Source organism: Pithys albifrons, chromosome 6 (genome assembly GCF_047495875.1).
Source record: "Pithys albifrons albifrons isolate INPA30051 chromosome 6, PitAlb_v1, whole genome shotgun sequence".
Classification (NCBI taxonomy): domain Eukaryota; kingdom Metazoa; phylum Chordata; class Aves; order Passeriformes; family Thamnophilidae; genus Pithys; species Pithys albifrons.
The window spans coordinates 55987222-56003382 of record NC_092463.1 but is presented as its reverse complement, the minus strand read 5'-3'; the positions used below and the strand labels follow the sequence as shown (position 1 = coordinate 56003382).

Below are 16161 nucleotides of genomic sequence, written 5' to 3'. Positions count from 1 at the left end.
AAGATGGTCAGAATGATTTTGATGCTTTCCTCCCTTTTGTTGACTGCCACAATAGCCTGTGGTGCATGTATTTGCCAGGACAACTTGAAATCCTCTCCTTCCTTGTAGCTGATCAAAGTGACCACCCCCTGCCCAACTAATGTATACTCTGGTTGCCTCAAGGAAAAGACAATAATCAAATAAACTTACCATGCCTTCCTGATAATGCCCTATAGCAAAACAAACAAACAAAAAGAACAGTTATATATCATGCACACGCAGATGTGCTGCAAAGAAGAACAGTATACATGGTCACATCTTCAACTTGGTGAATACTGGAGTGGATCCATGCAATTAAGAAAATGTTCATCAAGTTACTCCAGCTGAGAAGCTGGATTAGTCTAGAGTCTATCAGTATAATATCTCTTGGTTTCACTAAAGTCTCACAGTAGGCTAGATCTCACATTGTCTACTTTGAACCAAATCAACCCACTTTGCCTAAGCAAAGAAGGCTTTTTCACATTGCTTTTGTGAAAACTTGGGCCTCTGCTTTAAAGATGAATTTACCACACCAACTACAATACAACTGCAGCCAAAATAAGCCTTGGTCTGGATTCTTAACGACTGCAGCATTTTGCTCCAGCTGATCCTTCATGTAACTATCACACATAAACAAATCCATACATATAAATAATAAATCAATAGTACAGCTTCTCTCCATTCAGTTAGAAATTGTTCAGTGAGATGACACATGCAGGACTTACAACAGTCATCTTACATTCCCAAAGTCAAAACACCTAAAAATAGTCGCATCACATCACTTTTTGAATGAATCTCATTCTTTATCAAGTAAAAACCAACAGAAAAGAGTGCAATCTCTTGTTTGTTTGAAGAACTTTTGAATAAAATACTAATAAATATAACAAACAGAAATAAATTAATAGTAGATAAATACAGAGATTTTGTGTATCTTCACTCTGTCTTCTCTTCTACCCTGGTCTCCTGTTTTTAGTTCCCCCCCATCTCTATTTCCTCCCCCTTTTGTATTTTTAGATGCATGTTTGCAGCTCTTGAAAAGGCTAAAATACAGTCACTGGCTGATGCATCATCTTCCCTGGAACCCCAATACTGAAATCTAAATATCAGCAAATGTTTGACTTTCTGAGAGGCATCTGTGTTCAATTACTGAACTGCTGGCAAAAGTGGTGTTGACATACTCAGTGTTACCAGTTATTTCCTCTTGGATTTGTCGAGACTGGAGGATTCCTTCTCGTTTCTGCAAAAAATAAAAAAGTGACATTTTTCTCAGTAAAGTTTAATCCTTAGAGTAAGGCAAAAATTTATTTGTGATCCCCAAAAGTAATTAGTTAAAAACCTTGCAAAATAAGAACTTTTCTTAAACAAAGTTACAGTAATATATTATTTTACTTTACAAATATTTCAGAAAACTCTTTTGTACATTAATGAGAAACTTGAAACTCCACCTGTAGAAGGAAGTATTTCTTTTGCTTTCCTTTCTCCATTGTTCCTAATTCACTTTTCCTTTAAAGGCCCCAATTCAGCAAGACATTTGAAACACCTAAACACATATGTAAGTATTTTAGTAGAGGTATGCCTAGGTGAGCTGAATTAAACCTTGTATTTCAATGAACAGCTTGGCAGATAGTGGCCATGCTTCTCTTCTGCAAAACTCTTGCTCCCAGGCTGTTCTTTCTGCCCTGTTCATACTCCTTTTTTTGCCTCAGTGCTTCCCTTTTCTGACTTCTCTCCAGACAAAGAGCATCTGATGGAAAACCAAAATGGAGCTTCCATTCACACTCCCAGTCTCCTTCAGAGCCCAGTCACCTTGTGTTAATATGAGCATTGACTCCAATGTTCTTGAGATGCAAGAAGCCCTTCCTACATTGTACTGAGTGGCCTCTGTCTAGAGGCTGTTCACAGCATGGCAGAATCAAACTCAAATGGTTGCTCCTTGAGTCAGTTGGAAAGTAAGTTGAAAAGTTTGACATTGCTTCCAGTGTGCAGATCACAGTCATCTGGTGGTGGTATAAATACCTCGCATATGTTTTGCCTCTCTTTGTGTTCTCTCCGTTAATTCTATTCACTGGTATTTCTAAAATTTTGCAATACAGAAAGAAAGAAAAGTCAGGGAAATGCTGACGACGTGTAAAGTCTAGACATGAGGCAGTTATTCACGATTCTTCACTCCCTGTCATACAAGGAAACGAGAAAAATGAATTTGTGCTGGTACCAGACTTGCCTTCCACGTGGAAAAGAGAAAAGGAGAATAACCTCTTGGAAAAGTCCTTCCTGGCGTGTGAACTGGGGCTGCTGCTCTTCCCCACCTTGGAAAAGACAGCACATCCCTACCTGAGGCAGTCCTGTTGTATGATGTGCTGAGGATCTAGCCAGGCTTTAGTCTATTAGTTCTATACAGCATTAACAAAATATATGAAGAAATATATTTATTTCTGAAAGAAAGCTGAACATGACATCCTCTGGGTTACTCCAGGCTGGGGCCTGGGGTAATCTGGACTGTCCTTTTAGCTATGTGATAATTTCAGGGGGTTTCCATGATACTTTTTAAAGTCCTCTTACTAAGTAACTTGCACCACCACAGTGCATTCAGGAACGACCTTTGAACATTAAAAAGAGAGTGGTGTCCAATGTGTTTCATACTGAAAGAGAGGGTACAGGACAGCTGCTGAGACATCTTCTGTCACATACCTTGAAAGTCTGAAGAAAAATTAGGTAATTTAGGGCTATCTACACTTTCAGCTTGTGCAGACAACAGTAACTGCTTGTAATTCAAGTTACAATATAGTTCATGCTAGCTCAAGTTAGAATTCCTCTCTGAGATTTTTGTTTATTTTTCTCTTTGCTGCAGGGTGAAAGAAAACTTTTATTTCCTCCTCGTGATGACTCTGACATGCCAATGATGCCTTCTGCAACAAAAGCTCTATTGCTCTTGTCTCCTAGAGGAGTCGAGCATCATAGCAATGGCATCTGTAGTGACCAGTCTGGTAGTATGGGAGCAGAAAAACATTTCTAATACTCTACCTTCTCTTGTAAGCATGCAAAAATTACCTCAAACATGCTCCAGTACCCATATAAACATACTTGTTTTTTTGATACACTACAACTACTAAAAAAAGTATTTCTGCACCTTAAGCCTGTTGTGACAACAACAACAAAAAACAAACGAAAAAGTGCAAACCAAGATGTTACCAACCCCTGGTTTTGCACCTAGTACCTGAGCATTGACATTAATGGGATTTCCACATTGCCCAAATACAACACTTATTTGTCCAGAACATGTAAAGACAGACTTTCCTATCTTTTGATTTGTACAAAGACTTGTGAAGTCCCAATGGCAACAACCAGAATTGACCTTAAAACACTCATCTAAGTACCTTCTCTGTGAAGGCTGCTTCTTATATATCTTTTGCACTTTAAAAACTGCACCTCAAAATTGACCCTAACACTGCTGTCACCTACTGCGAAGTTTGTTTTAGACTAGACAGAGAATGACACAATATTCCTAAAAATACAGAGGTCCTACTGAGGACTGAAAGACTGTCCAGCATATTCCTTAAATGCAACAGTAGCTACAACTGAAATAACAAACTAGAAAAATCAACATCTACTATTTGAAAGTCGCTGAGAAATGAGGCATGAATTATGATTTCCTATCAAGAAGAAAAGCTGGGGGCAATTTCTAGTGACAGCAGGAGGCTTTGGTGGACAAGCTTGACATTTTCTTCCCTTTCCCTGAAAGACTCCTACAAAAAGCCATGAAGACCTTCCTAGTTACTTACCATTTTAAATTGTCAACTACCCCAGAATAAAAAAATACATCTGAAATTTGGGTACTATGTCTGGAAATGGAAAGGGGTTTCTCTTCATCTCCCTCTGTGTCAGCAGTTTTATGTAAGTGAGGGCCAACTGCCTAAATTCCTCCACAAAATCCCACTCCAAAAACCTTCCCACTATGTGGATGGCTTTTTGCCTATGTATTGTTGCTATCCACTTCATCTGGCAGATTATGTGTTATAATTGCCTCAAATGAAACGCAGAATTATTCTGGAGCTTGAAAGAACAAACACATTTGTCACAGGTTCAGAAAAAGCCTTCTTGGAAACCTGGAGGCAATGCTGCTCTGAAACATTTCAGACCTTTGCAGGTAGTGGGATCAATGACCTCCAAATAAGTTTGTGATGTACACCTTCATCTAATCTCATTAATTTCCTAGCTTTGCCTAAGAGTGGTTTGTGTATCCAAGAATTACTGTCCCAGAATACACTGAAGCCATTCTGGCTGCTCTGTCAGTGCATTCTTATACTCCCTGACTTCCAGCTCTTGCACACAAACAATCTGTCATCCAATCATTCATGAGTGGCATAAATAAATAATTTTTTTAAAAGAGGCAACATGATGACAAGATCCAGCTTTCCAAAAAACCTCTCCCTTGTTTCAGTAGATATGATCGAACAAAGCCTGGGCTTTGTTCAAAGTTATTCATTCTGGAAGGAAAAGAAAATAATGTAACAGAATAGCTACAGAAAGTCCAACTATCACATTTTTTCCCAAATCAGTTTATAACCCAGATTTCATATTACTCTCATTGCTAACAGCTTTTGTACAAAACAGCCAAAGGAAACAAGCTTTCATAAAAACCTGTTAGGCACGAGAAGACTTTTTGTTTCACAAATACCATTGTTTCTACTTCAATGAACTATACCCAGCCAACATGGCAACCCTCAGATTTTATGTGTTTCTACATCTAAGCAAAACTGTGAGATGAATTAAGGTAGGCCTTCTTAAAGACTTCATGAAAGCACTTTCTTCTTTTAATTTCTCTCTCTACTGTTCTCTATTGAACTGTATACCACAGAATTAAAAACCACCTACCACATAGTCTGTTAAGCTTCCTTAGGTTTGATCTTACTTTATAGAATGTATGAGAGTTTAGAACTTGAGGTGTGCAGTTCTGACCACTAAATTAGGCTTCAGGATCTGCTGATTGTTGATTAAAACTTCCACTGAGTTCCAATGGTACATGATGCATTACACAGAATCAGTCCAATGGACATGAAAGACAGAGTTAAAGAATAAGCATAAAAACCCCATCCATCATAAAAAAGAGAGAGAAATATCTCCAACAATTACTGTAAGTATACCAGCCCCCACCCTCTGTTAACAGGAATCAGCAGAGCTTTGGAGTTCCACTGATTGGCTTTCATCAAGCTTTGGGTCTGAAGGACAAAATGTTCTGCAACACTACTTGGACTTTATTCTGCTGCAAATGCTTTCTCTGCAATTCCCTGGCACCTGAGCTACAGCTGTGCAACTAAGAGGCAATGCAGTGAGCCAGATTCTCTGACTAAAATTGGTTTATCTGTACTGTGTTCAGTGGATTTGCTGTTGAACTACATTAGCCTATTAAACAAGAGGACAATTATATCCATTGATTTCAGTGGGAATTTTGTCTGGACCTATGGAGTGGCAGTAGAAGATCTGGTTCTTTATTTTAGGACTGTGTTCTTTTTCTTGTTTAGTTTCTCACCATGAAGATGCCCTTCCCACTCTACTCCCAATTTCTTAAACTGGTTTTGGTGGAACTTCGAGATAAAGCAGTGTAAATAATACATTTATAATAGCCAAAGGAAAGTGCTTAAAAACTGTGTTCCTCTGAAGCCTAAGTGCAGAATTCTGGGGTTCTCTTTCGTTATCTGTAGAGAAACCCATGAAGCAGAATCTGAGAGTCAATGAGTCAGTACCAGGCATCAGTGATTCATTTACCAGACTCTGCTTCAGATTTCTCCCCAAATTACAAAACTTGTCCTATGTGAATGCTGGAAAAAAAGAGTGGTCACTTTCCCAGATGTCTCACAGATTTTCAGTCACGCAAAATTTGAGTAAAACCTCTTTCCACCAGTTATTTCAGGGTAACATTAGTTAAAAGACATAAATACAGACAGTTACAGTGTGAAAAATAAAGGCAAAGTTAATTGGAGAAAAAGAAAAGCAGATTAAATGGGAAGGGGTCAAATAAGATAGAGGAAGCACAAATCCAACTGAAAGCAAAACGATGAACAGAATAACACAAAGAGTTTGAATGGACGAGGCTCTAATAAGGAGACTGACTGACACAAAAGATTTAGTTGATGGAGTTTTTTTGCGTGTGTATGAGAAAACCAACACTATAATCAGACTAAATTAGTATGCACAGGGCTGAAAAAGAATAGTCACCTAACATGAATCTGAATGTAATAAACAGTGACAATTCATCATTCAGTGCCAAGAATGATTTGAATCTCAACACAAGTGAGAAGACCGTCAAAAAATGGGAAAAATAATAATTCTAGAGATCATACCGAGTGATAAACATATTCCAACAATAATAATGCTTCATATATTTTTAATGTCACAGTCTGGCCACTTCACAATCAAAATAAGATATTCTGAGCTACAGTTCAATCTGGGAAAGCACTTCTGCCTTTTTCTGGTTGAAGCACTGTCAGCAGGGAAGATGCACATGTGCTTCTTGTCACGCATATGCCCGTCCGAACAGAAATTCTAGAGCATTTCTCAAGAAATCCCCCAGTCATTTTCATGACATCATCAAGAGCTGTTTAATGTCCTTCTTACCTGCACAACAACCACCTGAATGGACACATGATCAGGCAGTCGGATTGGTGCTCGAAAATACTGAGATAACGCAACCAGAAGATGAAGTATTGCTACAAGACTTTTAGCATGAACAGCTGAAATAGATATTAAAAGCACAAGTTACAAACTGCAAAGTAACTAGGGCACATATTTTTACTTCTTAGGATATAAGGATTATGGAATTCTTTTCCTCTTGCCTCCTGGAGCCAAGGGACACTTTTAAGACACCTCATCTTTATTGGCCTCCTCCTGCTCAACAGGCCATGTGAATGCGACCCAGTTAGCAATGGGTGTCAGCACTAAAGTGCTACTCTTTGCAACACGTCTGGATGCCACAGGCTTGTGTAGATGGAAATCTAAAGCTAATCCAAAAGCCAGATTTCATGTACAGCACTTTAAGTGCTGTCTCTGCATTCTCATTGCCTCCCCTTTATTCTCTTTATTTCAATAAGGATTTATAGACTATCAGAAAGATATTTTTGTACTCATAACATGCACTTATTCATTTTTAAGTGTCACAACGTCTGCAGGATGATAAATGAGCCTATTTTGGCAGAAACCTTAAGCAATAACTTACTAAACTCAATGACTCAAACATTCCTCATGAAGTTGTTATAGTTCTGTTATTGAAGCTTTTTCACAGCAGGTTTCATATGGGTAGTTAACACTAACATAACTTACAAGATATCAAAAGCCATTCTGTAGGAAATCCTTAATCAAGTAGCAAACAATTGGCATTTAAGCGAATAATTTCTAATTCTTCTTATTGCCTTTCCTCTTCTTCTACTTTGTTTTTGCATTCCCCAGAGTAGTATTTCTAAATGATCTTTGATAGCTACAATACAGCTCACTTACTTGAACTAACCAATAACTACTACCTTCCTTCACTGGTAAAGCACTAAAATACACTTCTTCATTATCTTCCAATGCAAGTCTCAACTACGCCATGGAGATACCAATTCATATAAAATGTGTCACTGCTGTCAAATTTTGCTGGAGAGCCAGTGGTCCCAGACGAGATGCTTTAGCAGAACACTACAAAGATGTCTGTCTGCCCAGCACCAGTGTGTGCTACAGCTGGGTCCAGCTGCTGCTCTCTATCTCTACTTCAGCTCAAACACATGTAAAACATTAAATTAAAATGAGAAGTTAAATTGTCAGGCCACTCTGAACACCCTGCCTCCAGCTGCATAACAGAGAATGGAAAAAACCTGGGGGGAGCTTGAAAAGAGAAGTGGACAGAAAACTCAGCAGGACCACCCAAAGGGGAAAGTCAGAATGCCTTATGTTCATTCTTCATCCCTTGAGGTATTTCTCTCCCTCTCACTAAATTGTTGTGAATGGAACAGGATACAAAAATATTCACACCAAAACAGGTACAGGAGACAGGGAAACTGTTGCGTACTAGGCAAGGTATTCACCAGCATAAAATAATTGAGGCAGATTACGAGACCTAATTTTCTAAAACTGACAACCTGCTTTCTGAAACACATATGCACTAAAACATCTCATGTTGGGCACTGAAGGCATTTCTGTTAGATATTGCTACGTTCATTCTTAATACAATAAAACAGCAAGAACACAGAATTAACCTTGATGAGAGTTTTGTAATCAAATCTAGTGGTTCAGATTTAGCCTTAAATGGTCAGAAATATTATTCATATCTATGTTCCAAATTATACACAAAGAATTCTAGGACCTAACCCTCCTTAGGCCTATCTACTGTATTTATGCAGGTACTTGCCTGTTCCAATAAACCAATCTGGTAACAGAAAACTTAAGCTGGTAAGCACATGGACTTTAGAGCAAAACCACCATACTTCAACACTCTGAAAAGACAGTTTATTGAAACTGAAGGCCGAGCACCAGTAAAGAGGGTAGAGTGTACCATATCTGACAATGTCCTTCTGAGCAGTTCCTACTAGAAACAACAGATTTCAGCCTTCCCTTATTGTTGGATATTTCAGAATTCCAGATAGCACCTACAAACTCCCAGCTGACAATAAACAAATGAGAAGAGCATAGCAAACACAACTTACAGTCAACAGTCCATCTAATGCTTCTTGGGGGGAGTTTAAGGGTTTCATTGATCTTTTCAAGCACTGTTTGTAACTTCTGTTTCTGAGCAATTTCAGACTGAGTGACTTCTGCAACATTCAGCTTCTCACTTTCAAGCTTCTCTGAAGTGATAGAAGAAAAAAACAGAGGAAAAATATTGTCATCTCCATGAAGAACACAAAGACATTCCATACACCCAGAAGTACATTCAAGAGATATCAGACTTTCTAGTTTCAAAATTAGGTAAATTTTCTTCCAGGGCCACTTTCCCCCACACTACTGAGCTCCTAAAGCTAAATTCATATTTTCCCTTTAGTTACACATTCCCAAGGGGAAGGCCAAGTATTACTGTATGCCACACTACTGGCTAAGAAATATTTCTTGCAACTCCCTTTAGGGAACATCAGACTTGGAGGTACAGCGCATTATTTCTATTGCTACTGGATAAAGGTTATTCTGCATGCAAGTGGCTTGAACAGCAGAACATCAAACCTCGGAAGCAGATACCCGCTTTAAAATTTGTTTCATCAGCCTCAGCCTCCCAGCTTCTACCTCAGATGCAGCTGATTAACAAATTTTACTAGGCCCATTTGTGATAAAAGTGAAGCAATTTCAAATTTATAGAGGTGGAGGATGCACCAAAGAAATGCAAAGAAGGTTTTCTGGAAGCATGAAAACAACTAAAACCTCAGGCCATTTTTTTTCCATTATGCCACAGCCCTTTTCTGCATTCAATATTTGCAGTAGAGTTTAAGACACTTTATGAATTGGTTTGTTACTAGTTAGTACAGATTGCTATGTATATCATACACAGCTTAGTTGTTACCCTTAAAGAGAAAGCAAAGAAAATTTAGTAGTAAGAGCTCCCTGATGACAACACCAGAAACAAAATGCTTGGTCACCTATTAATTTACTTCCATGAAGGAATACCTCATTAGGAGATAACTTATTTGGTAAGAGCTGATCTTATTCTCATCAAAGTGAACTGAGTACCTTCCCAAAGGGAAGAAGCCTGAGCTACCAGCTTAAGAGACTGCTATATCCTAATCCTGCCTAAGAGACTACTATCTCCTTGAGTTTTCCTGTGTCTCCTCAGAATCAGTCTCTCACAACAAGACCAAAGTCTTTACTTATCATCGACCTGATCCACAAGGAATTAAGGGTAATGAAAAAGATTCCACTGAAATCAATAAATGCTGGATCATTATACGCATATTTCGAGTCAGGCTGCATCTCATATGCAATTTCTGGATTTTGGGTGAGGTCACTGGAGGTCTGCCCATGAGAATCAAATTGCTCAGCCTGGGGCATATCCAGTCCATCATAATATACTCAATAGCTTAACCATTCATAGAAGGGAATAGTCTGTGTAGTCTGCATTATAAATGCTCACATGATGTTTCAAGATTCATTTAAGATACTGAAAAGAAATTTACTGGAGACTTTATGAGCTGTAATAACCAAGAAAATGGCTTCCAAGCCAACAGTGTAGAAAGCACATGCCAGCTGTGCATTAGCAGTTTCTTTTCTCTATCTGTTTCTCAGCTGAAGCTCAGTTTGCAGTCCACTGGGCACCATTACCTCAGTAACATTAAAAGCCAGACATCAAATCAGAAAGAAATTCCAAATTTCCAGAGGAACTTTGCAATGTGAATAAACTGTAGTATGGAATGAGCAGAGATTAAAAACATCCACCATTGTACTGAAAATACCCTTTCCTTCAAACTTACTTTCCACTTGTAACACGGTTAGGTTTGTGCAGCACATATGCAGATAATAAATTTAATTGGAGTGAATACTGTTGCCAAGAACCCTCCCTCTCCAACACTCCAGGTAGGCTTTATGCTGTTCTCATCAACTACAGTGCACCACACATTGCACTGTAGCTATGAGGACTGTGCATGCAGCCTATTGCTCAAGGGTCTCATAATACAATGCTATTTTTATGTCACTTAGTGGCATAAATGTAAAATGATACCAAGGCTCCTTAGCAGGAATAAGAGATCCACTTATTGACAAAGTGTCTTAACAGTGTGCATGTGTATTTTTTTCTTACCAAATAATTTCTGCAATACTTGTCCATCATACAGGTCTTCAGCCAAGTCTTTCACAATAATCCTCTCTCCAACCAACACATCATTAATCCAGTCAATTAATACCTATATGGGAAACACAAATTTGGCAGTATTATACACTATTCATTTGCAATTTAAAACACATGTCATTTGGTACAATTATGAAAATACTTAGCAGAAAGAACACCAAAGCTGCAATGGCTCAAAATACAATCAGAAATACCATGAGAAGCAAACAGGAAACACTCAGGAAGAACTCTTCGATGGTGGCTGTGTCAATGCACCATAAGGTCTAGACAAACACCAATTGATGCACTGCCTTCTGGAGTGAAATGTTTCCCTTGCTTTCAGCAGCATTTTAACATTTTACTGTGAAGCAAAGGGTGCTGAAGTTGATTCTAATGAAGCATCCTGCTAAAGTTCTAACCCAAAGAATCAAACAGAGGGAAAGTCAGTGTGATCTTAGGTTGGTGGAATGGCACTGAGAATCTGGACTCAGGATTTTAATCAAAATTCTTAAGCCTCTCTGTGCCAAATCTAGAGAAAGATGCTGCAACAAATGACCTGCCCACTTCACTGGGATGTATGCACCACGTGGTTCTATTTAATTATTATCTAACCACTGCTTTGAAGTGTTCAAATGCAAGAGGCAGGGATAGCATTAAAAATAGTTTCACTTTCCTGAGAGTGTTTACATGCTTTTCATTACCTTCATTAGTTCTTGTAATTTTGGGTCATTTCTTGAATTTGGATCAACCATTGTTCGAACTTCATTTTCCTCTGTAAGGTTTAAAAGAAAGATATTAGTAACTATTACAGGCATGACACTTTATTTTACATCAAGCTTTTATGTTGAGATATAAAATTGTTGTGAATTACCTAGCATAGTGTCCTCAGGGTCTAGTTCGAATGGAATTGGACTGAGAGGTAAGTTAATGGCATTCATTCCTTCTTCCTGTAATTCAGATACTAGGAAATAAAAAAGAAGAGCTTGGTCAAATTTCAATTTAATTTTACTTACTACTTCACTCTAGCTAGAAGTAGCATTAATTGTCTTAATTTCTTTACAAGAACATGACTCTATTAGATAAGCCACTAGGTGTAATTACAGCAATAAAGTATAGCTAACAAAAATGGGACACCCAGCCAACAAACCTTTACCTGTACAAGTAGATTTTTCTTGGATAATGGTACTGGAATCAATGCAATTACCTCAAATCTTTTCCAGGATAAGGCCCATTGTCTTCAAATTTTAAAAGGTTCACTTGCATTTTAATGATCCTGACATTTTAACACTAATGAATCATTTCAGCTGAAGGAAATGATTATTGCTCTCAGCTATGCCACCCTTTGCTCTGGAGATGCTTCAAGTTTAGCTACTTGAGAAGAGCTGGGCCTGGAAACTCCCTGCAGGAGTTTCCAGACTGGAAAAGTGTTTAGGAGTGAAGGTGCAGCAGGAAATAATCCAAGATACCATAGTCTGAAGATACTGCAGTTGTCAGGAAACATGGACAAGCTCTTACTCAGCCAAAGCCCCCAAATGCTACAAAAATCAATGTTCTTGTAATACATACTCTGAGAACATGAAAACAGAGAGATCCAGAGAAGTGGTGTAAAAGGAGGCCTTCCACTAGTTCTGTACCTGGTACAGTTGAGAGCAACTTCGTACCTCTGGGTGCCCCAAACTTTAATAGGTTGCAAGACAAAACCCTTCCTTCACTGCCCCTTAATAGACAAGCATAAATACAAATAACCCAAACCAGTAATCCTACTGCTATGGAAGAACTCACAGCACTGTGCAGGGAGGGACTCCACAAGTTTGTATCTTGCTTTGTAACCAAGAAATCAGTGCAAACCTGGCTTATCAAAGGAAAGAGGTTCACTGTCTTATGGATGACAAGAAACAATGCTGCTTTGATCACTTAGCTTCCACGGTACAGACATTTAACTGAACTGGCTGTTGGCACATCTGTTCCAGTCATAATTTCAACTTAAATAGCTCAATTCAAAGATCCTACATATGCCCTGAAGATTCAGGTAGTTGTCTACACCTTTTGACATGAACTAAAGTATTTATGTGCAGATGCAGATTCACCATCCAATAGTTCAGATTTACTAGCTGATACTTTCTTCAGTTTATTCTGAAAATTACAGAAACAATTTAGGTTGGGTTAGGGATCTTGTGTTTTGTTCTGCCCCCATGGCTGCCTCACAGTTAGCCTTTGGAAATCTTACCTCTCTGCCTTAACCTCCTGTGGGCAATAAGAGTAGTTAAATTTCACATGAACACTGATTGTCAGTCAGTTGGTGTGATAACAGGACTCAAAACTTTCCAAATATTTTCTGTGCATTCTGAAATGTTTTGTGCTCTGCCATGAAATGCCTGTGCATGTTTTAAAGATCTGTGCAGCTGTACTGAGGCACCTATGTAAGATTCACAGCAATCGTGGTTGCTAGAATCCCTATTACTTTTAACTGCACAAAAATAACTGAAAAATCCACTACCTTCAATACTGAACCTGTAACTTCACTCCATACACTCACCCTCCTTGTGTATCTGTAAAATACAAACACTGAGCAGCTCTAAAGAGTCATAAAATAATGTTGACAATAATAGTTCCCTCGATTGTTGTGTATTCTCTAAAACTGAGGGCTGAGAGCAATGGCCCAAATTAATACCTCATGTAACTCCACTGAGTTGCGAGGAGTTATAGCAAGGATGAATTTGGTCTAGCATGTACAATCTCAGCAACTGTTTACACTTAATGGAAATTGTTGGAACTGCTAGCCCTCCTTAGAGAAAATAACTGATGGTTTTATTAACCTCTTTGATTCTTTTGAAATTTTTTTAATTTTGGTTCAAAACGGTTATGGATAAAAAATGTCAGTGCGTAGAAAACTTCCATTTGGAGATCTTTCTGTTCTGAAATATTTAGTTCATGGAGCACTTCTGCACAAAGGTTTCAAGGCAGAAAACATGGGGATTTACCATATCAATCACAAGAGGGAATAGAGTAACTAAAATCTGTTCAAGCCAACTGCCTCCACTGAGCTCTCCTGTCCCAAAGGGCTGGATGCTCTGCTTGGGCAAGACACACTGGAGAAAGCAGTCAGCTCATTTTCCTAGGGAAGGACAGGAGTGAAAGCTTTTGGTTCCTCTCTCCAGGGAGCAACCCACTGGCAGAGCTTGCTGACACTTCTCCAAGGAGACTGAGTGGACCTTTCAAGATTGAATGTTATGTAAGGAATTCTTTACAAGGCCCATTGAACTTCCCTCATATTGTGTCCTCAACATGCACAAGTGCTACATTCTACTTTGAATAACATGACCTTCATCATATTACCAAAGTTTCTGAACATAAAAGAAAGCAAACAAAACCATGCCATACCTTTGCATGGAAAGGGAACATAAAATACAAACAAAATAATAATAAACATATATGTGGAACTAACATATTGATGTATTCTAGAAAGCAAGTGTTGTATTTACTGTACAGCAGGGGCTAAGCCCTGTTTTCTGTAGGCTGCTGTGAGCAGCTCACCCAAACTGCATATACATTTTCACACCTGCCAGAGCCATATGTGGAACCTACCCAACAAACCTCTGGATGATCCAAAGATCCCAGATGGATCCAGTTTGCAGGAAGGACACCTCCTCCTCAGACACTGTATTCTGTCATGTACAACACATGACCTAAGTGGGTACTAGTCCCATAATAAAGACTCCTCCTGCCCTCCCGTTCCCTACAAGCAGAAAACACGATGCAGACACCCTAAGCCTGCTAGCATCTTTTCATTTCTTTCCCAGTACTGAAGAGCAAAGACTTGACTACAGATTGGTAATACTACTAAATGGAGCAGGTAAGCACATGCATTATATCAAGTTGTTGTAAAGTGAGTGAAAATGTATTATGTAGTATAGCCTCACTTTCTAAGAACTGTCATTAAAATAACTAATGACAAATCACTGCTATACAATTAGGTGTTTACAGAGGAACCACAAATATGTGATTGAGGTTAGGAGTTTGCATACCACAGTTTCAGCAGAGGAATCCATTATTCAGCTGCTTTTCATTAATTTGTTTTAATTAACTTTCATGAAAATCACTCCAACTTACTATTTTAATAAAAATGAAGAATATAGTATTTGGGCAATTTTTGCAGCAACTAAAATTAAAATAAAACAATCTAGGATTTTTAAACACTTTTGAGGAATGACTTTGGATCATCAGTAAAACCTCCACTCCAAGTCTCACCGTGTAAAGCCGAGAAGGGAGCAGGGGACATACCTGCAGCAGTTCATCTATGCCACACAAGTTGCCAGGAGCCAGACTTGTGTCAGTTCCTGAAGGAGAGCATCCATAGAGTTGTCTACTTGACTTGGGGCATGCTTGGCCACTGGACAATGCCAGCAATTAGAGCTAAGACCACCTTTCTGTTTTCACCCTCTACTGTGATGCAGATACAGCACAATTCATCAGCTACCATGGGGCTTCTGCTCATCGTGCTTCTGTTGGTAGAATCAGAGACTTTATCCTTTTGGACATGAGAGTAAAATCCAGTCCTTCAAGGCTCTTTTTTCCAGTCACCACACTGAGTAGTGGAACTGGGGGCTGAATATATTTTTAGAGCAGGACTCTGAAAAGCAACAGTTACATACGGGCCAGACACATCTCTGTGGATTGGCAATGTGAAAGTCCCAGTTTTAACTCTGGATAAAGAATGGACATTTCTCCTCAGACTTCTGATTGAGCTCCATGTGCCAAACTTCTTATGATGTAATCAAGTGCAACTCCACTGCTATCAGCTGTCAACAGACTTCCTCCCACCATGCCAGCACCAAATTTGGCCCCAGAGCTGGGGAGCTCACAAGCCTGTATCAACAGCAGCTACAGCAGCTATTTTAAGCTGGATGGAATTCTTACTGTTTTAGATGCTCTAGGATTACAAGGTCATAAACCTATGCTATCAAATCCATGCTGGTGCTCTGAGCCAGACTCTGCCCTTTGATGAGTGCATCCAACTGCCATTGGAACTGCTGGACGCCGAGCACATCTGAAAGTGGAGCACTGCCCATACGGTTTAAATTGGCTTAATTCCTCTAGTGCATGCAGCCTGTTGCTCCACATTGTATTTATTAGACAGTTTCATTTGGGTTTTTTACTTGTTTATTTTGTGTGCTGAAGGCTTTTTGCTGCCCTATTTAGTATTCAAGGCTTAACGTTATTCTGATTTGAATGAAACACATCTTGTTATTTAACTGAGCACAAAAATGCCCCATCACCTAATGTACCCTCTGTGGTTTAGACATATTTTAGTGTATCTATCTGAAGAAACATAAAATAAGACAGCAAGATGCAGTGTTAAATAGTCTCTC

The 16161-nt window shown here is 38.9% G+C and overlaps 1 protein-coding gene across 2 annotated transcripts in view; it reads right to left on the bottom strand.

Moving 5' to 3' along the window:
• The window catches only part of PARVA (parvin alpha), a 67202-nt gene that overhangs the window by 12935 nt on the left and 38106 nt on the right, over positions 1 to 16161 (bottom strand). For both annotated transcript variants that reach the window (XM_071558991.1, XM_071558992.1), the window contains exons 2-8: positions 11664 to 11753; positions 11494 to 11564; positions 10766 to 10868; positions 8691 to 8831; positions 6631 to 6746; positions 1197 to 1255; positions 190 to 209 (exon numbers count right to left, since the gene is read on the bottom strand). In XM_071558991.1, the coding sequence (XP_071415092.1) occupies positions 190 to 209; positions 1197 to 1255; positions 6631 to 6746; positions 8691 to 8831; positions 10766 to 10868; positions 11494 to 11564; positions 11664 to 11753 (600 nt within the window). The remainder of the gene's footprint in view (positions 1 to 189; positions 210 to 1196; positions 1256 to 6630; positions 6747 to 8690; positions 8832 to 10765; positions 10869 to 11493; positions 11565 to 11663; positions 11754 to 16161) is intronic.